We start from the raw sequence: 24,264 nt of genomic DNA, 5'->3' as shown, positions 1-24,264 counted from the left end.
TTCTTTCCCTGTATAGCCAACTATAAAAGTTCTAACTGATATTGCTTCTTCACCATTTGCTACTTTTCAGAGTAAGTCAAGTCAAAGAGGATGGTGTTTGATGCGTAATTCGTTTCCTCATTTTAAGACAACTGGGTTCCTAAGGTTCCATGTAAATGTAGTCATTTAAATTTAGTTTTGGATAAAACACCAAATATGTAAACATAGTCCTTTGTAATAAACTTATTTTTAAATATTTTACTTAATTTACAAAAGGTAGACTGTAATAACTAAACTTATATTCAGTATATTATGATTTTGAGAAAACTAAATACGAACATGTTAGTATTTATTAGGACAAAAATGAGAACACAGCATGCTGAGTGGCTCACTGCTAAGTACTTTGTACAGGAAACATTATTTTCAGTTTCATTTCAAAGCAGGACAAAATCTCTAAATGCTGCAGCATTGTCTGTAGTGAAAGAACAAAGACAAAGTTTCCCTGGGAACCATAATATTTTATTAGTATTTAGCTCTAAATTTTCACTCATATAGAACAACATGGCTAAATATTCTGGAAGCTTCCATACAACAAATGAATCTGAATCTCATATAATTTCTTTACGACTATTCATTTGAAGGTCATGATTTGATGAAAGTTCTTCTCTAGGCCAGTCTGGATCATTCTAATAATTAGTGAAAAGAGCCCATCTAATTTCTCTTCAAGCATTTCTCCATGGATACCGTTGCTCTCACTGAGACATTTCATTTAGGTTGGGCAGTGTGATTTAGATTTTGAAATGATAACATGATTCTAAGGCACCTATAGTAATACTTTTTTTATTATTTATCTTTATGTTTTATATGTGTGTGCCACTTGTGTACAGGTAAGAATAGAGACCAGAAGAACATGCTAGATACCCTGGAGTTGGAGTTATAGACAGTGGTAAGCTGCCCAGTGTAGGTGCTGAGAACCGAACTTAGGTCTCTACCAAAGCAGCATATGCCCCAAGTGCTGAGCCCCAATGTATTTATTCTTGTGTTTCACATAAAGTATTGTATGTTTTACTTATATATTTTTAACATGTAAGATTTGTATTTAAAAGGTGGGATCTGGTACTGCTTGCTCAGTGGGGAGTCACTTTCTACCAAAACTTAGAACCAGAGGTCAGTTATGGGGGACCCACATGATGGAGAGAGAACTAAGTCCCACAAGCTGTCCTCTGCCCTCCCCATGTGTTACTCCCAGTCCCCCTCACCATTAATTAAAACAAGTAAATAAAGCCAACAACATTTGAAATTAGAGCTGGTGGTTGCTATTTACATAGTGCATACATATATAATTGCCATACTTGAAAAACTAAGACAGGAGGAACATGTGGTCAAAGTTAGCATCAATTACATAAGCAATAACCTTGTCTCAAAATAAAGAATGGCTAAGATGTAGCTCAGGAGTAGAGTACTAGTCTCTTAGAGTGTTGTGGTTTCAGACCTCAACTGAAACAAAGAGAAAACAAGTTTTGTTTAAATATCTTATTTGTCCTTGTTTATGCAGGTTTGATAATCCAGCTGCTGTAAGCCCAACCCCGACACGACAGCTGACTTTTAACTATCTCCTTCCTGTGAATGCCTGGCTTCTGCTGAATCCTTCGGAGCTCTGCTGTGATTGGACCATGGGGACAATACCACTGATAGAATCATTTCTAGATGTTCGAAATCTCGCCACTTTTGCTTTCTTTTGCTTTCTGGGGGCTTTGGGAATATTCAGTCTCAGATACCCTGGTGACTCCTCAAAGACTGTCCTAATGGTAAGAAATTTTAGTCTTTCAAAGACTGTTGTATTCAGTTGGTTACATTTGATATTATCTTTAATTTATCCAGTGTTGTATGTATCTTTCTTTTTTGATCATTCCTGATTTATAAACCTGTTGGATTGCCTTCATATTATTAACTAATAATAATATAATTAATTTGCAGGTATATATTAATAAATTTGCATGCACATTCATCTATGTAAAACAGAAGTTAATTTTTTTCTAATTTGATAGAAAACAGTGCATCCCTTTGTCATTCATTTACATTCTTTACATTTATTCTTTTCTAACTAGATAACACACATTTGAAAGAATTGATTATATTGTATACTTGGTATTTTGACGTTATGAATAGTGTCATGCAACAAGCAGCTAGAAGTAATAGATTTTAAGTTCTGTTAACAAGATTTTAATTATTCCCTGAGTAGGACTATATCTAAAAACCTCTGATTATTTCAAAACTGTGTGGGGGCAGTGTTTTGTTTTGTTTTGCTTATTTTTTTTTAATTTTCTCCTTCACCCTTGATTCTGTAAGAATTCCTTTTTCCTCGTTCATTTTTAATTATTGAACGTAACATTTTCAACAGCATTTACCTTACCGTGTTTGAGAAAGTATTTAAAAGTTCCATACATACATCTTTTATGGCTAACACCATATATTAACATTGTTCAGTATGAAATTATGATTGCAGTTTGTTTACCTGGTAGCATTTGAAGCACTATGATAGAATGAATTGTAAGGTTATTGTTTCCAGAGTTTGCAGTCTAAGAAATTTGCAACACGTGGCTAAGATGTAGAAAAAAATGTGAAAGAATGCAGAGTGTAGGAGAAAGATCTGTTTACTTTTATGCTTAAACATGCCCGTTTGTACCCTGAAAACATCTTCCTGGAGCTTTTGAACAGCACTTTGAGGTTCAGAAGAAATGCTTAGGCCACACTTAGACTTTTTCTTTGTGTAGAGGTACTGATTGAAACCAGAGGGGAGGGGGGAGGGGGAGGAGAAACCTTTCTCAAATAGGCCTTTGCCAGTTCTTCATAGGCTACTGCATAGAGTTGAACTCAAACTTAAGAATGCTATGGAGGTTTTTTTTGGTGGGGGGTAGGGGGGTAGGGGGGTTGGTTTTGCAAGACAGGGTTTCTCTGTGTAGCTCTGGCTGTCCTGGAACTCACTCTGTAGACCAGGCTGGCCTCGAACTCAGAAATCTGCCTGTCTCTGCCTCCCAAGTGCTGGGATCAAAGGCGTGTTGCCACGAACGCCCGGCTAGCTATGGGGTTCTTAGTGTTTTAATTCTTTGTAGAAAACAGTTAATGTGGCCGAGTAGAGTAAAAAGGAGTTTACCACTGAATTCTTGAAGAACTCTCATCATTAGATCTTTGTGTAGAAGAAAAAGATCTAGGTAGGAGTCAGAGTCAAAAAGGTAAATGTTTTAGGAAAGAGTAAATGGTTCACACTAAGGCATTGTCAAACATAAACGGGAGATCTAGTTGATGAGATATCACTTGACACAGTTAGATTACAGCATTAGACAGTGAGAACACGATGATGTCAGAGACCGGTGATATTTGAAAGCACTTTCATTTGAGTTGTGAGACATTTACAAAGATAATCACACATTGGTTTGCTTTGTAAAGTCAGCATTATTTAGTTCAAGTATTTAGTGGCTTTAAAATAACTTGTAACCACAGCTTTAAAAGTCATATCCCACAGTTGTTTTATGCGTGAGGGATATAGAGAGAAATAGATTTAAAATGCAGTGTAGAAAAGGGTCTCTAGCATTGCAGAGGCAACATGTTTAATTTGGGGTGTGAAGACTACATTTATGTAAAAAGTGGATAACTAGTAGGTTTGTAAGGATCAACAGGACACGTAGCAGAGATTTGGTTCGCATTGTAAGGATTATTCTATTGCATGAAGGAAGACAAGGCTCACTAAAGTGAGTGCTTGTGAGGTTAGTAACAGCAACTGAAGATTGCTTTTTTCTTTGGTTTTGTGTGTTAGTCTTATTAACTCTTCAGCTTTCCCTCCCATAAATTAGGAAAAAATTGTTTCCTATGAAAACATGGGTGAGACTTTGATAAAAGCAATCAAGTTTCAAAGCAACCCAGGAGACAGGAGTTAGGCCTATCAGGGAAACTTCAAACTCTTGAGCAGCCTGGAGTTGATCTGAAGCTGGCTGTCATGAGTTCCTGGTGATATTAACTGTCAGCTGTCATTCTCTTTTTAAGAGTCTGTTGCTGCTTAAGTAAAGTCACACAAAAATTCACACAAAATAGATAAATGATAGGATATATTTACCTTTGAAGTTGTGCTAAGAGGAAGTTGAATAAGAAAAGACAGAAGAATCCAAGTTTGGCAAATAAAAAAAGATACACAGATGAGTAGGTAGATACATTTAAAAAAAATCAAAGCAATAAAATAAGCATAGATTTATGTAAGTCACTGGCTACTTCACATATGTATAAAGGAAAAAGTATGCCCTTGAACCTAACAGTGTTTTATGTATTCTCTAAGTCATGCTAACTTTTTTCTAAATGTTGAATTTTCTGACGATATCTGAAGAAGCAGGGTAAGAAAGTAGTGCTCATGGACCCATATTTGTTATCTATTAAGATATTTACTATATATCAGCAACGTAATGTAAACAGTTATTAGTCCCCATTTCTGTGTATAAGGAGGTGTTCTCAGGGTGATTGAATACTTTCTATTCCAAAAGAATTACGTTTAAGATTTATCTTAAACTCTTGGTTCTTGATACTAATACCCCAGTGTTTTCTTGTTGGTTTGTTTGTTCATGTATGGGTATTTTCCTCCATCTATTGTTGTGCACAGTGTCTGGGTGCCCAGTGCTTGCAGGGGCCAAAAGAAGGCATTGGGTCCCCTGAGACTGGAGTTACAGGCAGTTAGTGTGAGCTGCCATGAGGGTGCTAAGAACTAAACCCAGGTCCTCTTGAAGAACAAGTGACTTTAACTGCTAAGCTGCTATCTTTCCACTCAGTAACATCCATCTTTAAAAAGGCTTTATATTATTAGTAGAAAATTATAGTTTAATCACAATTAATATAATTCTCATACATTTATTATTACTTCATTAATTAAGATTTCGAGGTCATTAATCATTAAAGACTTATGGAGTTGATAGACTTTAACTGATTGGTGATTTTCTCCTTTTATAATTTATCCACTAATCTATGGTGTTTCTGGATGAGTACTATCAAATCTCACAAATAAAATTTCTTCTTGACAGCCAAGTCACTATTTTTTTAATGAGTATCAAATTTAGGGCTATCTATACATAAATAGCTTTACATCTAGCTGGTTCTTTATCCATCATGCATCTCCAGGAAGTGAGAAGATAAAATACTTTTAATGGTTCATGCTTTGATTTAAAAACAAAAACAAAACCCTGAAATTTCAGACACATAAATTGATGTAATATATGTTCACCTCTATTTCATTAATAAAATATCATAAGAGACAGTCTTTTCTCCGTGCCCTTTAGATAGTTTCAGATTTCCAAAAGTGAAGCATTAAATTGCATACTTAACTAAATCCTGTAAACCAAAGCCGAGGGACCTGGTGATGTAGCTCACTTGGTAGATTGCTCGCCTAGTGTCTGAGGTCCTGGATGCAGGCAGGAAGACCAGAAGTTAGAAGTCCAAGGCCAGCCTGGGCTACCAGAGATCCTATCCTGCAAAATCCTGGAAAAAGAAAAGGCAGGGAAACAAGCAAATGTCCAGAGTTACAAGTCCTGACCTCTCAAACTTACATCTTCCCGTGTTATCTATATGCTTAGTTTTCTCTTCCTCACACCTCCTACTATTCCTGCTCTTCTTCTGCCTCCTCCTCCTTCTCCTCCTCTTGATTTCATTCTTCCTATGTAACAAAAGTGTATGTTCCTTGACCAGCATCCTCCCAAGTTCTTTACTCATTCTGGTAAACACCATTCTGTCCTCAGTTTCTAGTATCACTGTTTTTTATGCATCCATATGCAAGTGAGAGTATCAGATATATGGCATATGACATAATGCCTTCAGTTTGAGTTTCTTTCTCCTTTTAAGACTAAATGGGATTTTCTTGTGTATATATGTCCTACTTTCTTTATCTGCTCTGCCCATCACTGCATTGGTTCCATCTGTTGGCTGTTCTGAATCATGGTACAATAGTGGAGGTGCAGATACATTAGTGTGTGGGTTTCCTTTCTTCTGCTATGTGCCTATTAGTGGGATTACTGGATGGTGATAATTCTGTTTTTAATATTGTAAGGCATTTCCATACCATTGCTCGCATTACTGATTCATTCCTACTGTTATGTATGCATTGGTTAACATTTCTCCACATACTTCCTAACACTTGCTTTCAGTTGTCTTTCTGACAGTAGCCATTCTCAGGTTGAGTCCATCGACGTTTACATTTGTACTTCTCTAATGATGATGAGGGGTATTTTCATATAGCTATTGGTTATTGGTATGTCTTCTGCCCATTTTTTCATTGGGTATTTTTGCTTACTAATAAGTTGAATGTGCTATTTAAAGTAGTTTTTAATTTAAGTGAACCTCAGTAGCCAACCTTTGCTAAAAGTCGTATTGCTCACAGGACAAATATTTCTAATCAGGCTTTCATACCTTCAGTGCTGTAGAAAGTACAGAATTTAATTTCAACCAGTGACTCACATTTTATTGGCAGTTTTATAAAGTAAATTCTAGAATTAGCAAAAACTCCCTCCTAATCTTGCTGATGTACATCTTGCTGTTTATTACCACCCCTGTGTGGCCTTTGTGTTCACTCTTTATGACAGTATTTCTAAAATCCTCTACAACTCATTTACTCCAAGTAAATTAAAAAAGCCTGTGTTGCTTGTCATCTGTGTTGTTTAATTGAACGTGCTATCTTCTTTTTCATTCCAGGCGCTTTGTTTAATGGCGTTACCATTTATTCCCGCATCAAACCTGTTCTTTCCTGTTGGATTTGTGGTTGCTGAGCGAGTACTATATGTTCCTAGCATGGGGTTCTGTATTTTAGTAGCCCATGGATGGCAAAAAATTTCAAACAAAAGGTGAATTAAATGCTAGTTTGTTTTGAAATGTAAAGTTTTAGTATTTTAGTCTGCATGTAGCCCAGTTCTGTAAGCCATACTTTCAGTCTTTCCATTATAGCTATAATTTAAGTTAGAAAAGCTCTGCCCCTCCTCCTCATTCTGTGTTCTCTCTGCATGGCTTGTTACAGCCCAGCACAGTAAGCTGAGGCAGACCCATGTGAAAACAGTGCTGCTTTTACTGAGGCTAAAGCCCAGATGAGCAATTTCACATTCATAAGCAGTGACTAAGCTACACTCATCCCATTGGAATGAGCCATCTTGAGTGCTTAGTGTGTATAAAATATGTTTAGCATGCATATGGGTTTTTTTTTTTTGGTTGCATTACCAATTAAAGAAAATTAAGTTTACTGTATCAATAAAATTGTCATATCAAGCAAATTTCTAATAATCAAATGATACTAATATAATACTACATTTTGATTTACATCTGACTTTTCTCTATATCTCTTACAAACTGGCACCTCTTATGTTTGGTCAATACTTTTATTTAAAAATTACTTACATGGGTTCTATAAACATCCCCCACCTAGTTATCTCATGTAATTCCTATTTCAGAATCTTCTTGTTATGTCCATTCTCAATATTTCCAAATTTTTTCTGCATTTTGCATCTAGCATATTTAATATGCATATACTAGATTATCTTATTTAGTTTCACAATCTTTATCCACATCTACCAAACCCTTCTTAGAATTTCTACCCATGAACACAGCTTTGATCACTACCAATTTTTAGGGCCTAACTATGTGCCAAGGAAGACTTATGGTACACATTTACAGTTTTGTTTTGTTTTTCATTTAATTTTGACACACCTGCTCTCCTTTGCAGATATGAACATTGAAGCTTGTACAAGTTACCTGAATCTCCCAAGGTCACACAGCTAGTAAACAGAAGTGTTGATTCTAATTTATATCTTAATTCTGCTAATGATGGTATTTTCTGATCCATACTATCCTGTTCTGCATAGGTGGATCTTTTGAAATAAGACATGGAACCATGTTAGAGACGCAAAGCACAGGCAGACTCAGGACATTAACATTTGGATAATGGAGATTAAAGTAATCATTCTGTCGTCATATCAGCAGTTAGCCTAAAGCTTTGTGATTCACATCTGTTTTACAGGTTTTCCTCTATATTTTAACAGACAGTTCTTTAAAAGTATAAATAAAACAGTTCAAAGAACAGGAGAGCCTATAGTATAGTTTGTAAGCAAAACCCTTTCTAAAGTGTCAGAAGTAAGGTTGGCCCTTCCTAAATTCAACTATTACGTTGTAAACAATGATCCAAAAGATGCTGAAATTGGCAATTCAGACTTTATCAGTTTTTAAATCACGGATTTTTAAATACAGCTTTAGATATAGTGATTAACACATTAGAATATGGAGTTAACTTTCTTTGTTCATGATACAGGTTTACAGATTAAATTATTTTGAAAAGTTATATTTTACTGAAAGTACATAGACTTTTTACATGTCACTATTTACATTGTTAATATACAAATGTTAGTGTTTACATTAACAGTAAAATGTTAACCCAAACATGATTGTTGGGTGTTGCTTAAAATATAAAATTTTTATATTTGAAGAGAGTTGTGTAGGCTGCCTACAAATGTTTATCACCCTCAATGAGGGGCTTGAGCAGCCCCAGACTTTGCCAGCCTGTGGCAAATTTTGTAACAAATCTAAAGAATAAAATATAAGTGAAGTCTCAGTTGGTGGGCCATCTTCGTAATATTTAATTTGGGGATGTTCTTTAAATGTGTACAGTCATTAGAATGAATTCAAACACAATAATTTAGAACTATCTTATTTCATATCTCTTCTAAGGAAAAATGGTTTTGGTGATGAAGACAGTATTTTTCTCTGTTTTTATCTTTTCAACAGTGTGCTGAAAAAGCTCTCGTGGGTTTGTCTGTCCATGGTGATACTAACCCATGCCTTGAAAACACTTCATAGAAATTGGGACTGGGAGTCAGAATATACATTGTTTATGTCAGCCCTAAAGGTAAAGTATTTTTATTCAGAGGACAGGAGGTTGTGTATTTGTAAAACTATTTCCCACACTTTTAGGCAGACATTTAATTCTATTTTAGCTGAGAAGTAATACATTATTTTTGTATAGTATCTACCATAACCAAACTCCCTAAGTTACTACTTAATTATATGTCCAAAGAAGATATATATATATATATATATATATACACACACACACACACACACACACACACACACTCATATGTATGCGTGTGTGTGTGTGTAATTTCTATGAATACTAAACTAAATTTACTTGAAGTTCATATGGTGAAATATTTAAATATAAAACCATATTTTCTTAGTTCTTAGGGTACACATACTTTTTTGTTTTTTTGCCTTTCAATGGCTTAATATCAAGATAAGTCACACAGAATGTAACATCATACAGTTAATTAGTAGCTTGGTTGTTAGTGGTATATAAAATAATGAGTTCTATAATTAGTGCATCATTAATTCAGTGAGATGAGGTGCACAAAAGTGTCACTCTTCTGTGTAAAGGAATATCACTGGTTCAGCACTATTGGGAATGGAGCTGGTAAGCAGAATTTTATTTTAAATTTTAAAAATACACACATGTTTTTAAAGTCATCAATAGACTATTTCCATAAACGCTTCCTATCTTATTCTTTACAAGTCTCTAAACTCATATTTCCTTTTGAATATTTCTTTTTTAAAATTATGTGTGAGTATGTATATGTGAATTCTGTTGCCTACTGGGGCCAGAGGTGTTGGATACCCCTGAAGCTCAAGTTTCAGGCACATAATAGCTGCCTGATATGTATGATAGGAACCAAACTGAAGTTCTCTGTGAGAGCATTGCGTGCTTTAGACTGCTAAGGCATCTCGCCAGCCCCTCCTTTTGACTACTTCTTTAGAAGTATCTGCTTCACCATAGCAGTCTATGAGATATCTCTCTGTAGCGTCTACCTAAGGTTGGATGACTCTTCGTGACCACTCGGCTTTCCATCCCTCCTACCTGGACAGATAGGTGAAGCATCACCACCACACTGCTAATCCATCATTTTCAGTGCTAATGGTGCCCCATAATTATTAGGGATTTTGCTTGCCTGCATTCTCAGAACACTGAATAAAACCTTCAGTTCCAAACACTGCAGCTCCTCTTTCGGATGTATATCATGCTCTCCACCCATCTGTTGTGAACTCTAAACACACAGAGGAATTTCACAACTTCAGTCTCAGCATTTCTGTTTCCATAATAAACTATAAAAATAAAATAAAAAAGTATATCCCCCCTCCACAAAATACAAACACTACAGCAGTAGTTTTCAAATAGGATTGTGCTCTAATCAGAAAAATCTTTGGGAACATTTATGATGAAGTCAAACTGCAAGTGGCTTTATAATATGTTAAAGCAGTAGTTCTCAGCCTGTGAGACATGGCCCCTTTAGGGATCAGTCGAGTGACTTTTTCACAAGGGTTACCTAAAACTATAAGAAAACACAAACATTTATGTTTTGATTCTTAACAGTTGAAAAATTATAGTTATGAAGTAGTAAAGAGTTACACCATTAGGAAGGTTGAGAACTACCGTGTTAGAGGAAAGACAGACTGCATACATAGGCTTTCGTTTCATTTCTAGGAATATTTCTATAAGCCAGTCCATTCCCAATAGTTTACCAAACAATTGTCTGTGAACTGAAGTGTTTTGGATTTTTGTTGTTGATTTTTCTGATTTTAGCTCATTCTGTTTTCATTTGTGTTTAAGGTGAATAAAAACAATGCCAAATTATGGAATAATGTGGGTCATGCTCTGGAGAATGAGAAGAACTTTGAGAAAGCTTTGAAATACTTCTTGCAGGCTACCCATGTTCAGCCAGGTAAGCACTGCTCATTGTAATTGGTAGATGGCAGTATAGACATTAGATGGAGTGAGAGGGGCAGATTTTAGTAAGCTGAGTTCAAGGGAGTAAGGGAGAGTTATTGAAGACACCTTAGAAAAGAGTGTACAGGGTGTTGCAAACGGAAAGCTCTGGTGCTAGGCGAAAGGATGACAGAATGACAGAATGACAGATTGTTCTAAGGCGGGAGAAGCAAGTGTCTCCCAGCGTATCCAGTATAGTTGAGGAGAGGAATAACACGGCGGTGGGGGAGGCAGCATCTGCTGTGCAGGCCGCTTTACTTTAGGACCTAGAATCAATTGTAGTAACAAACAAGGCATAGTGTGTGGACAGTGGATAAGACGCAAGTGAATAATGTGGAGTAACCTGAAGTTGCCTTCTGTTTGCTTCTGTTTCCTCAGTGAAAAGTAAAATCACCAGTAGAAAGGAAAGGAAAGGACTCGTTTGAGATGTGAGAACAAGAGAGAAGGCAAAATGGTCATGTAAGACAGTGCTTCTAAACCTCCATGTGCATAGAAACCTAGAGGTCTTGTTCTCCTGGCCATTGTGGTACAGATTTAGATACCACCTGAAATTGTACATTCCTAGTAAGCTCTCAGATGATGTATCCACATGCAGCAAAGGTAGGCAGCTAGAAAAATATATAGTTGCCAACCATCATTATTACTCTGGATAACTGAAAATTAAATCAATTGATACAGTTAAATGGTTTTCTCTTTTTACTTCCCAGCTAAGGTAGACACACAATACTCTGTTACTAAGGATTAGAATATTTTTCAGAGGAAAAGGCTAGGGGCCTTCAATTATAGTAACTGTTTATAATCCAAATTGAATCAAAAGGGATAGGAGAAAAAGAGATAAGGCCAGCGATATGTCTAACAGAATGATGGCGTCTGCGTAGCATGTAATTAGAACAGCGGTATTTTTCAGTAGAGTGCTCTTGCCATTTCTAGTGTGCAGAATGATTTCACCAAAGGTTGTATGCAACTACCAGTAGTGCCCCCAGATGGCATCATTCTATTCAGAGACAAGGGGAAAGATCCCCATATTTGACTATCCCACAAATGCTTCAGTGGTGGGCACTGCCATATTTTTTCCCATTTTTGTAAAATTGTGACCTTTGAACTGAGGGTTAAGGTAGTGTAAATGGAGGTGAAGTTTATTGAAAGAAAGAACATCAAGGCCACAGTGTTAGAAAATAACATGTATATGCTCTGTGTGGTGGCACACTCTCTATGCCGCACTTGGAAGGCAGAGCCAGCTAGATCTCTGAGCTTGATCTATCTACATGCTTCTAGGATGGCTAGGGCTATGTAGAGAGACCCTGTCTAACAAAAACAGTAGTTACATGCATGTACATTGCTGAAATTAAAGAATTTTGAAAGTGGTAATGTTTGAGCCCAAGAAATCCAGGAACTGTGAAAACAGAAGTAGATAAACAGTTTAATAATCAGCAGTGCTTTTTTTTAAAGCACTGAAAATTGTCTGAAATGACAAACAGGTTAAGGGTACTCTTCCTCTTCCTCCAGGCCCAATTTGCACAGGGTAAGACATGGTCAAAGTCACCACCTAAGAAGGACAGTTACTGTGTCATTAAGCTAAAACCAAATTCGATTAGAACAAGGTGAAAAGAGAGTTATAGAAATATAAGTGTTGCTAGTCTACCTTCCTTAAGTTTTCATGTAGTCTGATTTTGTGTGGAATATGGACTATGTGTCCTATATCTCCTCTTTGATTTATGTATCTTCTTGAGCCTAGACTGTATTTTTCTCCTCCCATCTGTCTTCTACCTTAACATACTTGGTTGTGTGCACTAGTCTTTTGTAACCAGCCTCATGGCCTCTCTCCCAAGCATCTTCCTCTCCGAGTAAAAGCACTTGTTTGTTGACCCCTTACATTTTCTTTTCATATCTTTCCTGTGAGATACACGTGTACTTATAATTCAGGTCCTTTGAAATCCTAATTGATTTAAAATGTGGGGCTTCCTCTTGGCAGCATAAACATCTGATTCATGTTTACACTCGCATCACCTGACTGTTCCTGTATGCAGAAAAATTCACTAAATGTACTAGTTCTAATTTATTTTTAGTCTTAGATTTTCATTCTAGAATTTGTGTCATTTTAAAATTTTTGTTGCATTTTGTGTGTGTGTGTGTGTGTGTGTGTGTGTGTGTGTGTGTGAGAGAGAGAGAGAGAGAGAGAGAGAGAGAGAGAGAGACGGTCACAGGCCACTTAGAATTAGTTCTCTCCTTCAGTCCTGCAGGTCCAGGGAAACGAATTGAGGTTGCCAGGCGTGGCACCTTTACAAATGAGCCATCATGCCAACTTAAATTATCACTTTCATACCAAACACTTAGGATTTAAGCCTGCTCACTCTTATCTCACTTCTGTGTTAGAATGGTCATTTCTGTCTCAGCATTTTTGTAAAGACTAAATCAAGTGCATGTGTGGCACGTATTTATGAGGGATCAGTTTTCTCGTGTGAATGGTGACTGTTGCAGATGTAAGCGCTTACCTAAGTAGCGCACCCCAGCTTTCACTGATCTCTACCTCGAGCATACCTGGTACCCAGCCTGTATCTGACTTCACTATGAACATGGCCAAGAGTAAGTTCTAGTAAACCCTTGGCTAGGAAGATAGGTACTCAACACCCACATTGTTTCTTTTGCTTAACGCACATGAACTTGAAAACCTTGAGTATAATAACATTTATGGAGTTTTATAATGTGGTATTACTAGATATTGCAGAAAGTAACAGCATGACCAGAGTAAGCTAAAAGAGGCAGTTGTTTGTGGTTAAAAGGTTAGACTCTGAAACACTTATGGTACCCTGGGCCTGTAATGTCAGCACTCAGTAGACAGGCAGAAAGATTAAAAGATTGAGGTTAGCTTAGCAGATTAAGGCTTTTGTATGTTAAACATTCTTTTTTTTTTTTTTTTTTTTTTTAAGAAATTGGGATAACCTAACTTACATAATGGGAATGCTTATAACCGGTATTAAACAGACCTTAAATTGAAATGAATCCAATCACAAATGTTCCATACATTTTGAAAAGTAATCAAATGTCTTTTTGTATAGATTAAATGTTCATAAAACAGTGTCTAGCCATGGCAATATAGTAGGTAACTTTAAATTGTGACTGCAAATATATTATTTTCAATGCTACTAAAGAACAAGGAGATAATCTACAACTGTGGGACACAGTGAATGTTTATGCTTGCCATTATTGTATTAAATATTGAGATAATCAACTTAAAACAAGACAAGGAAAGTTTTAGGTAACCTGATCCATCACTTTGAACCTTGAGTTGGTAGCACTCATATGACCGCATTATAGCAGGTTTCGTACATCATGGCAGGCAGAAAGCAAAGGAGCAGGAAAATGCCTGAGTTCAAATATTCTCATTATGGCATACCTACAATGGCCTTACTTCCTACCAATAGTCATCTCTTAAAGATTCCACCACATCACAAGAGCAAAGAACCTGTGTATATGACCTTTGGCTGACAGTCCAGAACCAGATCACACCAGAGAGAAAGGGTAAAGGAGAATAAGAGCAGATTTGTTCATCACCTGTACATTGAAAGCTTAGCCACGTGTCAGGCACTGCTTTAACTGCTAAAAACCAGCAGTGAGTAGAACAGTTTTACCATTATTGCCTTGAGTTTCCCATTGGAAATGTAGTTTAAAATTTACTCTGATCTTTTTGACATTTGATAATTTTAGTTGACTGTGTAAACTGACAACAGATGAATAACAGGAAAAAAACAAGTTGTGTTACCTGTGTAAGGATGGTGGTCATAATACCGTATGAGTGTCAGCAGAGATTAACCTTGTATAGGTTTGGCAACAGGATGGGGTGGTCATGGGTGCTATGGGAGAGGGGAGCTGTGAATAATGTGCCAGACTCTCTGCTGATGAAGTTTCCTGGGTAACAGCCATTTGAGATTTTCTTTGTCAGTGCCAGATGTCTGACCCCTAATTTTTTTTCCTGTTTGAAAAGAATATTCTTAGACAAGTAGAGGGATATCAGAAAATTTTGTCTGTTTGCTTTTTACATCACTAATATATAGAGAGATACTTTTTTTTAGGGTCCTTAGTTTCCTTGATTAACCAAGTCAAAATATTCTACATACACTTGCTGTATGGCATAGAAGACACATAAAAGTTACTTATAAATACACAACCAAAACATGTATATATGTGTGTAGTCATGTCTTTTTAAGTACTTGAAATTATAGTTAAAATATAAAAATAAAAAGCATAGAGATTAGAAGTAATGGCTAGAAAATGGCTCTTGAAAAATTATCATTTGGCAGAGAATAAAGTGAGACGAGATTCCTTGTGGGAATCACTGAAGGCAATTTTGAGGAGCACTGGCTATGCAAAGCACAGTAAATGGAAATGGAGACCATTTAGAAATCTAAGTGTTCATGTATTTGTGCCTGTAAGTCCATTACCACCACACAGGGAAAATATCCAAGTTTCCCAGATCTTTCTACCTCTTTCCAATCCTTTCCACCAAATAAAGTAGAACTGCTTTCAGTTACCATATATTTCTTTACTCTTCTAAATTGTATATGTACTCATCCTCTATGGAGTCATTTTTTTTTATATCTTGTATATAATTGTTTGTTGCTCATCAATGTTGTTCATGAATTCTAAGAAACAATCCTTTTGTGTGGCTGACTAGCACTTCTTCATGTGGATATACCACTTTGTCCAGCCATTTATCTGTTCATGGACTGTTGGGTTTTAAATTCTTTAAATAAGTTATATAAGGAAGTATTATTTAAAAGAGAATGGCCACAGCTTTTTATGTCAGCCTGTCAACCTGTCACTCAACTCTGATCACATTCACATTTTCTCTCTCTTTTTTTAAAGATTTATTTATTTTATGTATATATGAGTACTCTGTAATTGTCTTCAGACACCAGAAAAGGGCATCGGATGCCATTACAGATGGTTGTGAGCCACCATGTGGTTGCTGGGAATTGAACTCAGGATCTCTGGAAGAGCAGTCAGTACTCTTAATTGCTGAGCCATGTCTCCAACATCACAAAATTTTCTTCAAATATACAAGCGTTTCCATTTCTTACCATTCTATCAAGGTACATATTTGTTATTTAAACCCATATCCTAATTATAGGAATTAACCATAGTCATTTTTACTTGTAAATTTGAGCTGTATTTTTAGTGCTTTCCAAACTGTGAGATGAAAGAAGTAGATGAGCTGTTCATGGGCTAATGTAGTAAAATGTGAAGAACTCTGCCGCCTCTCTCTCTCTCTTGCCCTAAACCCTTAAAGATGCACTCAGGAAGAATGTTGCATGCACTCTGTCCTTATACCGCTCTGAGTGCTTTTGTTGTGTCATCATCCCTGTCCGTTGTACGTTATGACAAGTTGTTTTAGAAGAACTTCCCAGAAAGCAGGGCCAGCCCTCCTCTCACACTCTTGCTTGTCTCGAAACCCTGCCTTCCAACAGTTGCACTGAGGAGTGCTGGTGTATTTACCAGTAAGTGTTCTGTTTTGTTTTAGATGACATCGGTGCCCACATGAATGTAGGAAGAACTTATAAAAACTTAAACAGAACTAGAGAAGCTGAAGCGTCTTACATGCTGGCTAAATCACTGATGCCTCAGGTAAGTTGTCTCCTCACCGCGTCCTATGAAAAGACTTACCTAACTCGCTGATATAAACACGTCTGTCCTACCCAGTCTTGTGTTCCTGACTAGACATAGTCGCTTGCTCACATGTATAAATGCTGACTCTTAGAACATAAATACCTGATGCTGATTATAAATTACCAAAAATGGCTAAATGAAGAGAATTTAATTCATGTACTTTAAATAATCAGCTCAAAGTTACTATCAGAGCAGTGAAAGGAAGTTATAACCCAGTGGCTGCCCCTCTGCTGCTTTGCTGTATTAATTGGCTGTTGCAGTGGTGCAAGGAAAAGGTCATTGGATATACGGTACCACAGATCCATGTATGTATTATGTATAACAACTTTACTAAACAAGTAAGGTTTTAATATGACTGTAAGATAAAACAAGCTGCCCTACTATTATGCAGCCAAGAAATGAATAATTTTCTTGACCACACTAGAGTTAACAAAGTGTATGGTCGGATTGAAATGGATTGTTATCTTGTATTGTACGAACCGTTGACCTCTAAAACGTCTGGTTTATCTGACTTAATACAAAGATAAGTGTAAACAAAAAGCCAGAAATAATTCATAGTTGGCGTGAGTGAAATCACTGTATGTCTTTCAGTGTCAAAAGTTGTATTAGCATTTTCAGATACTTGTAGTGCTTGCTTTTGTGTGTGTGCGTGCAGGTGATTTGATATGCTCTCTATGTAAATAAGCTGGCCTTTAACTCACGGGATTTCACTTGCCTCTATCATGCACACATTAAAGACATGTGCCACCATTCATGCCCTGCTTGCTTTTTACATTTTTATGATTTAATTTGTTATATTAGCAAAACTTTCAGCAAAATCTTAGGTTCTGTGTCACTTGAAATAAGTCACTAGGAAAACTTTGCATTTTTTGTTTGTTTGTTTTGCTATTGTACTGTCAAATACACAAACATGTTTTTTCTCTTAAAACAGATTATCCCTGGTAAAAAATATGCAGCCAGAATTGCCCCTAATCACCTAAACGTTTATATCAATCTGGCCAACCTTATTCGAGCAAATGAGTCCCGCCTGGAGGAAGCGGACCAGCTGTACCGACAGGCCATCAGCATGAGGCCAGACTTCAAACAGGCTTACATTAGCAGGTACCATCTCAGAGTTACCACTGTAAAATTGAAGCTATAGCTGCATGAATGTTTCAACTAAATTACCACGGTGTTCTTTTAGTGTTCTTTCTTGACAGCTATGTGCATCAAGGGTGTGCCTTGTAGTAGACAGATAGTCACACTTAGGCAAGTTGAAACTAACAGGGGAATCATTACAGTAGCTGACATAGGTTCTGTTTGAAAGAGTTCTAGAAGCAGCCCCATATAAACATTATCATATTCATGCTTCAGGGACAGTGCATGTTAAACTTTCTTTTACATATTGAGCATGAACCTTAAAATGTATAACATTGTTTCTCTGAGTAAAGTATATTCTGAATTCAGCTTTTTGAGATTAAAATCTATTCCTAATGCGGATATTGTCTTTGTTTCCTCGTCCAGTAGTCAATAGGTTGTACATTATTTCATGAAGACTTTGGTAGTCTCTGCATTAAAACAGTAACCTTGGTCTCATGTCTAGAAGTTGCTGTATTTTTCTTGGTAAAAATAACTTCAGTAGTTTTAAGCAAATTTACTTAATTTTTTAAGTTCTCAAACTCAAAGTGGAACCATATGGAAAGATAGGTAAAAGTTTTTAAGCTGCATGGTTCTAGTGTGTTCCTGAAAGCCACCTGTAGGTGGTACAAGTGCTCTCCTAACCAACCATTTGGAAATTCAGTTCATTCATTCATTCATTCATCTGTCTATCTGTTTATCTGTCTGTCTGTTTTTGAATAGCCATTATATGAGAATGTTTTGAGGGAGATAAGTTAATATATGTGCAGATTTCACATTTCTAATTAGTACAGTGAGACACATCAGATTTAAAGATGAGAAAGTCTCAGTAACAACAGCAGTTTTTTCAAGTGTTCCCCTGTTATGATCTGACTTACTGATCTGCACTGTAATTAGCTGCTACGCCTCCGAGCAGTCTAGTTGGCTTTTTTAAAGATTCATCCAGAGCAGCTTCCCTCTGTCGCCCTTTCTGATTGCTTCTCACACTTACTGTCCAGTCAGGCATGCACTTTCCTTTTATAGTATCTGAAAGCACATGCAGCTAGATTTGCTGGAGTTCAGACTTGAGGCTGCTTTCAGAAAGTGATTTTTTTAAAAGTCTGTTTCTGTCTAAAGAGGTATTTATGGTGTGACATAGTAAGATAGTCCTCCTTGTCTGTTTGTTTCCCACAGGGGAGAGTTGCTTTTAAAAATGAATAAGCCTCTCAAAGCAAAGGAAGCATATCTTAAAGCACTAGAGCTGGACAGAAATAATGCAGATCTCTGGTACAACTTGGCAATTGTTTATATTGAACTTAAAGAACCAAATGAAGCTCTGAAGAACTTTAATCGAGCTTTGGAACTGAACCCTAAACATAAGCTAGCACTGTTCAATTCTGCTATTTTAATGCAGGAATCAGGTAAGTTTCCTGAAAATGTCTCTATTTAATCAATTAAAATACTGTAAATCCCATAATAAATATTTTGTGGCCAGGCTGTTTATTGCAAAATAATATACATAATACAACGTATGAATATTTAAAATACTTGACATAAAGTCCTTTCAAGTGACATGAAGAGGCATATGTGGGAGGGTTACTTGCATGATTTTATAGAGTATAGTGAAAGTAACGTTTCAGAAACCATCAGCCAGCACCTCTAATACCAGCATGTAATATCATTTTATTCATTTAAACATAGTAAAACTACTTGTATAGTAAATATGAAGTCTAAATACTGTAGAAATTTTTGGAAAATACTATAACTGTGTTAAGTATCCCAGAGCACTATCGTTTTTCAATCTCATGTTAGTTTACTGTGACTTAAAAGGAAAATACTTTTGCATATCTTTATTTAGTTTGTTTTTCAATTATTGTTGTAATTTCTAGTACTGTTTATAATTTAGTAAACTAACATTAATCCCAATAGTGTCTTTAAACCATATTTTATGTGGGAATATTTTCCTTCACAAGACAGCAAAAATTATTTATATTAATTTTTATGTTGTAAATATCTTCTTTATTAGGTGTTGAATATATTTCATTAAACTTTTCAGAATTGAAAGCTAGTATTTTGTATTCTAAAATAAAAATTGCTCATTATCCAGCATATATACATAAATACATACATACACACACACATGTCCTATAACTATTAGAAAATTCAGAAAATTAATCCAGAGAAATTAAAGAACTTGTTTGGTTTATAAATTCAAAATACTAACATAACTGTTCTTGTATATACATCTTTGGAAATCCTTTGCCATACACATATCTACTCTTCTCTAATGCCCTATTAGATTCCAAACTAAAAGATTTTCTTCTCTTGGTATCTGGAGTACTGATCAAAGGTTTCAGTCACATTGTCTTTCCTACTTTCTTTTTTACTTTATTATTCATACATAAGATAAATTGCTTTATTGCTGTATTTTGTAACCTAACAAAATACATGAATGGTTCATTCATTGATAATTTATTTCCTTTAAATAAAATTACTTTTAGGTGAAGTTAAACTCAGACCTGAAGCTAGAAAACGGCTTCTAAATTATGTAAATGAAGAGCCACAGGATGCTAATGGCTATTTCAATTTGGGGATGCTCGCCATGGATGACAAAAAGGATTCAGAAGCTGAGTCTTGGATGAAGAAAGCTATCAAATTACAACCTGACTTCAGAAGCGCTTTGTTTAACCTGGCACTCCTGTATTCGCAGACTGCTAAGGAGTTAAAGGCATTGCCAATTTTAGAAGAGCTGCTTAAATACTATCCTGACCATACCAAGGGTCTCATTTTAAAAGGAGACATTCTGATGAACCAAAAGAAGGATATACCTGGAGCTAAAAAGTGTTTTGAAAAGATCCTGGAAATGGATCCAAGCAATGTGCAGGGGAAGCACAACCTGTGTGTTGTGTACTTTGAAGAGAAGGAGTTACTAAAAGCTGAGAGGTGTCTTGTGGAAACATTGGCATTAGCACCTCATGAGGAGTATATTCAACGCCATTTGAGTATAGTCAGGGATAGAATCTCCTCTTCTGGTATTGTGGAGCAGCCACTGGCCCCAGCTGATAAGACTCCAGGTACAGAGGAGAGAGAGGAAATCCCTTCTGAGGATGTAAAAGAAATCAGCAGTGAATCCAGACCACCACAAATCTTAAAAACAAACAATAACAGAAACTCTAAATCCAACAAGCAATCAACAGAAAATGCAGACCAAGATGCCCCCCATAAAACAACAAAAGACATCAAAGAAATTGAGAAGAAAAGAGTTGCTGCTTTGAAAAGGCTAGAAGAGATTGAACGTATTTTAAATGGAGAATAATGCTAATTCTGCATCATGTAACAATGTTTGCAAGACCTTCAGTCTATATCATGCGTTTGCTTGTTCTGGAGACCGAAAAATGTCAAGAATATATACTGGTTTTTCAGAAACTGTGTAAGGTCCTCTCTATAGGATCAAAATGAGAGTTTCATTGAAGACCTACCTGTCCCAGGATATATATTTTATAAGCTAGGGCACAAATTTTAATTTGGGTGACTCAAAGAGAAATCACAAATTTCAGGTCACAATTTGAAACTTTTATTACAGAAAGAAAAAGGTGTGTGTTTAATATACAAAGAAAAGGGTGGGGAGTACTGGTAAATCTTTCTACTAATCTGATTGAAAAATACGGGGTGTCAAAGATGAACCCTTGGAGATAAGTCCGAATTGTACTGGGCTTTGTGAATTCCCATTTATTAACTCTTTTTCATTTTTCTTTACCTCTTTGGATCTAGAAATGGACTGGTACTCATGAAAGACATTCTCTTTTCTTCAGTAATTCTTCTCATAAGCCAAGCAACATTGTATTGCAAATGTATACTGTTTTCTTTCTGTGTTCTTTCATTGGGATTAGAAGGAATGGTAGGGAAAAAAAACATGATAAAGTATATCATGCATCACAGAGATGACATGTTAGCTTAGGAATGCATTTGTCCTGCACTCTAAACTGTAAAGTAGGGAAAGTGTTACACACACACACTCCTAGTGGTGCTCACTAATACTCTATTCTCTTTCACACTGAGAGTGCTCTGACATAAGCTACATTACCATGACTACTCATGACACTTGCTCCCCAAAGGGTTCTGCTTCTGGCTTTAAGCTTTAGAGTAATTAGAGTAATCTCCTCCATCTTATTCTCTCTGGTCTTCAGTTAAAATCAATTTTCTGTTTCCAAACTAATACCTTCGCCATTCTTACCTACCTAAGCCACTACACTCAGTTTTGCTTAACTGAAGGCAACACAATGTGACATTTACTTTTAAACACTAGATTCCTCTTATGGTATATATTTTATTAAGTATTTATTTTAACTACTGATCTTTCATAAAAATTTTCAACGTTTAGTTTAAATTGTTAGTTCCCTTGAGTTAACTAATCTCTAATTATATCTTAGAAACCATACTTCCGAAATGTTTTCTAAGAAACTTTTTATAAATAGGTCACAAGAAACATGTTCTGCATTAAAGACCCATTCCTTTTAGTTTCCCAGAGGACCTGACATAGATTTCTTTCTTTCTTTTTAAGGTAATTTAACTCTAGCACTAAAGCCAGTGGGTGTTAGTTCTCGACCCAGGAGATTTTGGTAACCATCAAAGCAGTATCTTGTTTCAGTTTTTAGAGTGTATCTTTGTGACTTCAGATATGGAGTGGAGAATACCTCATGTACTATAACTTGAAGATGAAGTTACTATTCTCTCTGTATATCTCTGGAAAAGTTTTTGCTGATAATCACTACAATGAAAATTCTAAGTGGAGGACAGCTCAGTACATAAAGTCAAAGGAAACCTTTTATGATAACAAACATAATAAAAGTTTGAAGACTATTTTAGTAAATTTATATAGCTAGTCAAGTGATTAAGATAAATATTAATATCCAATAGTTTTTATAGAAAAACATCTTTTATTAGCACTCATAATAATGTCTGTCACAAAGAAAGTACTCATACTTGAATTTAATTTATTTAAAACAAATCCATTTTGAATAGCAATTATTAATTATTACCAATCAATGATACCCAACCTCATTTCATACTAGAATCCTGTGGGAGCTTTTCTGAAATTGAATCATGCTTCAGTCTTTCCCAAAATCTCTTTGAGTGATTCTCATCTATAGTTAGAGTTCAGGGCTACTGCTCTAAATTAGTTCAGAAAAGGTCCTTTTTTTTTTCTCCTGTGTTAAATTTGTAAATTAGTAATGCAACCCAATTAAGTTTTGATGGCTTAAATCCCACTAAGGAATATATTCTATTGAAAATATAAATAGTAAATTCTATCAAACTTGGTTATGGTCAAATTAATATTTAAGTCCGTGAAATTTTATTGAAACTATTCAGATGAGAAGATACAATAAATATCGCTCCACCCCCAGCTGCCTCAATGCTGTCATCTTGAAGACATGAGAATGTAAACATTTTAAGCCCAGTTTACTATCTTATGGTTTAGCACTTTGGATATCTCAATTTTAAAAGCACACACACACACACACACACACACGACATATCACAGGATTGTGTGCAGATATAAAAGGATATAGCTTAATTTTCAACATTTTACAAATCTACTTGTCATAAGTTCTAGCAAAGCTTTGACAATCTTATGTTTCTCCTTCACCACTCGAGTTCAATTCTAAATTGCTACTATAAAAAACTATAGTTTCCCTATTAACATTTAAAATTGGAAGTTTTCTAATTCTTCTAGTGACAAGCCCCACTCACCAACCCTCCTCTTCCAGGTTAGGCCTTATAATGATGCTCAAACAGGTCTGAACTCAAAGGCTCCAGTGATCCTGTTGCAGTTCCCTCCCTGTGTGCCTGGGAAGACTGGCATGTGCATCCTTGCCCAGTCCCAGTGTGATTATCTGACGTCAGTGACGTTGACAATAAGATAACTAGTTATATCACTTTGTTTAACGTTTCGTTTATACTCTTAGGTATTTAGTGTGTGAATTACACAATTCTAATAAAACATCATGCCTTTCTTTACATCTCAGTTTTCAACTTCATGTTATAGAATGCTTCAAAGATGCTTTAATGAAAATTATTAAGAATATATAGATTTGTATGTCAATTTATACTTCAAAATCCATATATTTGTCATATTTATTTTTTTATTTGCATGGCCAAATGATATTTAAAATGAGCCCCCCCCCCCAAATATCTGGTAACTGTTAAAACTCTTGTCACTTATCCATATTAAGGGTTCGTTAAAAAGTAGTTAAAATTGTATGCATTTTTATATTACTATGATCTTTGTGTGTATCACATTTCTAAATATTCATTATTAAATTGTTACTTTTTAAAACTTTCAGCCTGATTGTCTTGTGATGTTGAAATGCAAAGTTTTGTGTATACAGAAAGAAATCAGTGAGATGACATGTAGTTTATTAGAAATGACCTGGGAATAGCAGGTCATACATTATAATTCCTGATAATACTATATTTTCAGATATTAGAAAATGAAGAGACTAAACTCAAATTTGGAATTTTATATAACGTTTACTTCAGCATTTCTCCAGGTTCAAATCCAGGTTATCGCCCTTACTGTAATTTAAGGTAAGTTATTTTATTTCTTCATGCTTTTTAAAGAGTTGGTATACTTAAAATCACAGACACATTTCAAGTACTTAGTATATACATTTAAACATAAAATGTTAGCTCTTCTAATG

General features: G+C 35.7%; 1 protein-coding gene across 7 annotated transcripts in view; it reads left to right on the top strand.

Moving 5' to 3' along the window:
* The window catches only part of Tmtc3 (transmembrane and tetratricopeptide repeat containing 3), a 43,464-nt gene extending 19,558 nt beyond the window's left edge, over positions 1–23,906 (top strand). For 4 of the 7 annotated variants that reach the window (XM_011243450.3, XM_006513630.4, XM_011243449.3 and 1 more), the window contains 8 exons: positions 1,535–1,787; positions 6,700–6,848; positions 8,773–8,893; positions 10,649–10,760; positions 16,323–16,426; positions 17,400–17,569; positions 18,758–18,984; positions 20,065–23,906. In XM_011243450.3, coding sequence (XP_011241752.1) covers positions 1,535–1,787; positions 6,700–6,848; positions 8,773–8,893; positions 10,649–10,760; positions 16,323–16,426; positions 17,400–17,569; positions 18,758–18,984; positions 20,065–20,879 — 1,951 coding nt within the window. In that variant the 3' untranslated portion in view covers positions 20,880–23,906. Of the gene's footprint in view, positions 1–1,534; positions 1,788–6,699; positions 6,849–8,772; positions 8,894–10,648; positions 10,761–11,182; positions 11,264–15,774; positions 15,895–16,322; positions 16,427–17,399; positions 17,570–18,757; positions 19,625–20,064 lie in introns of those variants that run through there. The other 3 variants (NM_001033332.2, XM_011243451.2, XM_017313937.2) reach the window with 3 other exon arrangements.
* Positions 23,907–24,264: the final 358 nt, after the last annotated feature.

The sequence above is a fragment of the Mus musculus genome, chromosome 10 (genome assembly GCF_000001635.26).
Source record: "Mus musculus strain C57BL/6J chromosome 10, GRCm38.p6 C57BL/6J".
Taxonomy (NCBI): domain Eukaryota; kingdom Metazoa; phylum Chordata; class Mammalia; order Rodentia; family Muridae; genus Mus; species Mus musculus.
Note: the sequence above shows the minus strand (reverse complement) of the source record. Positions and strands in the feature narration are given on the sequence as shown.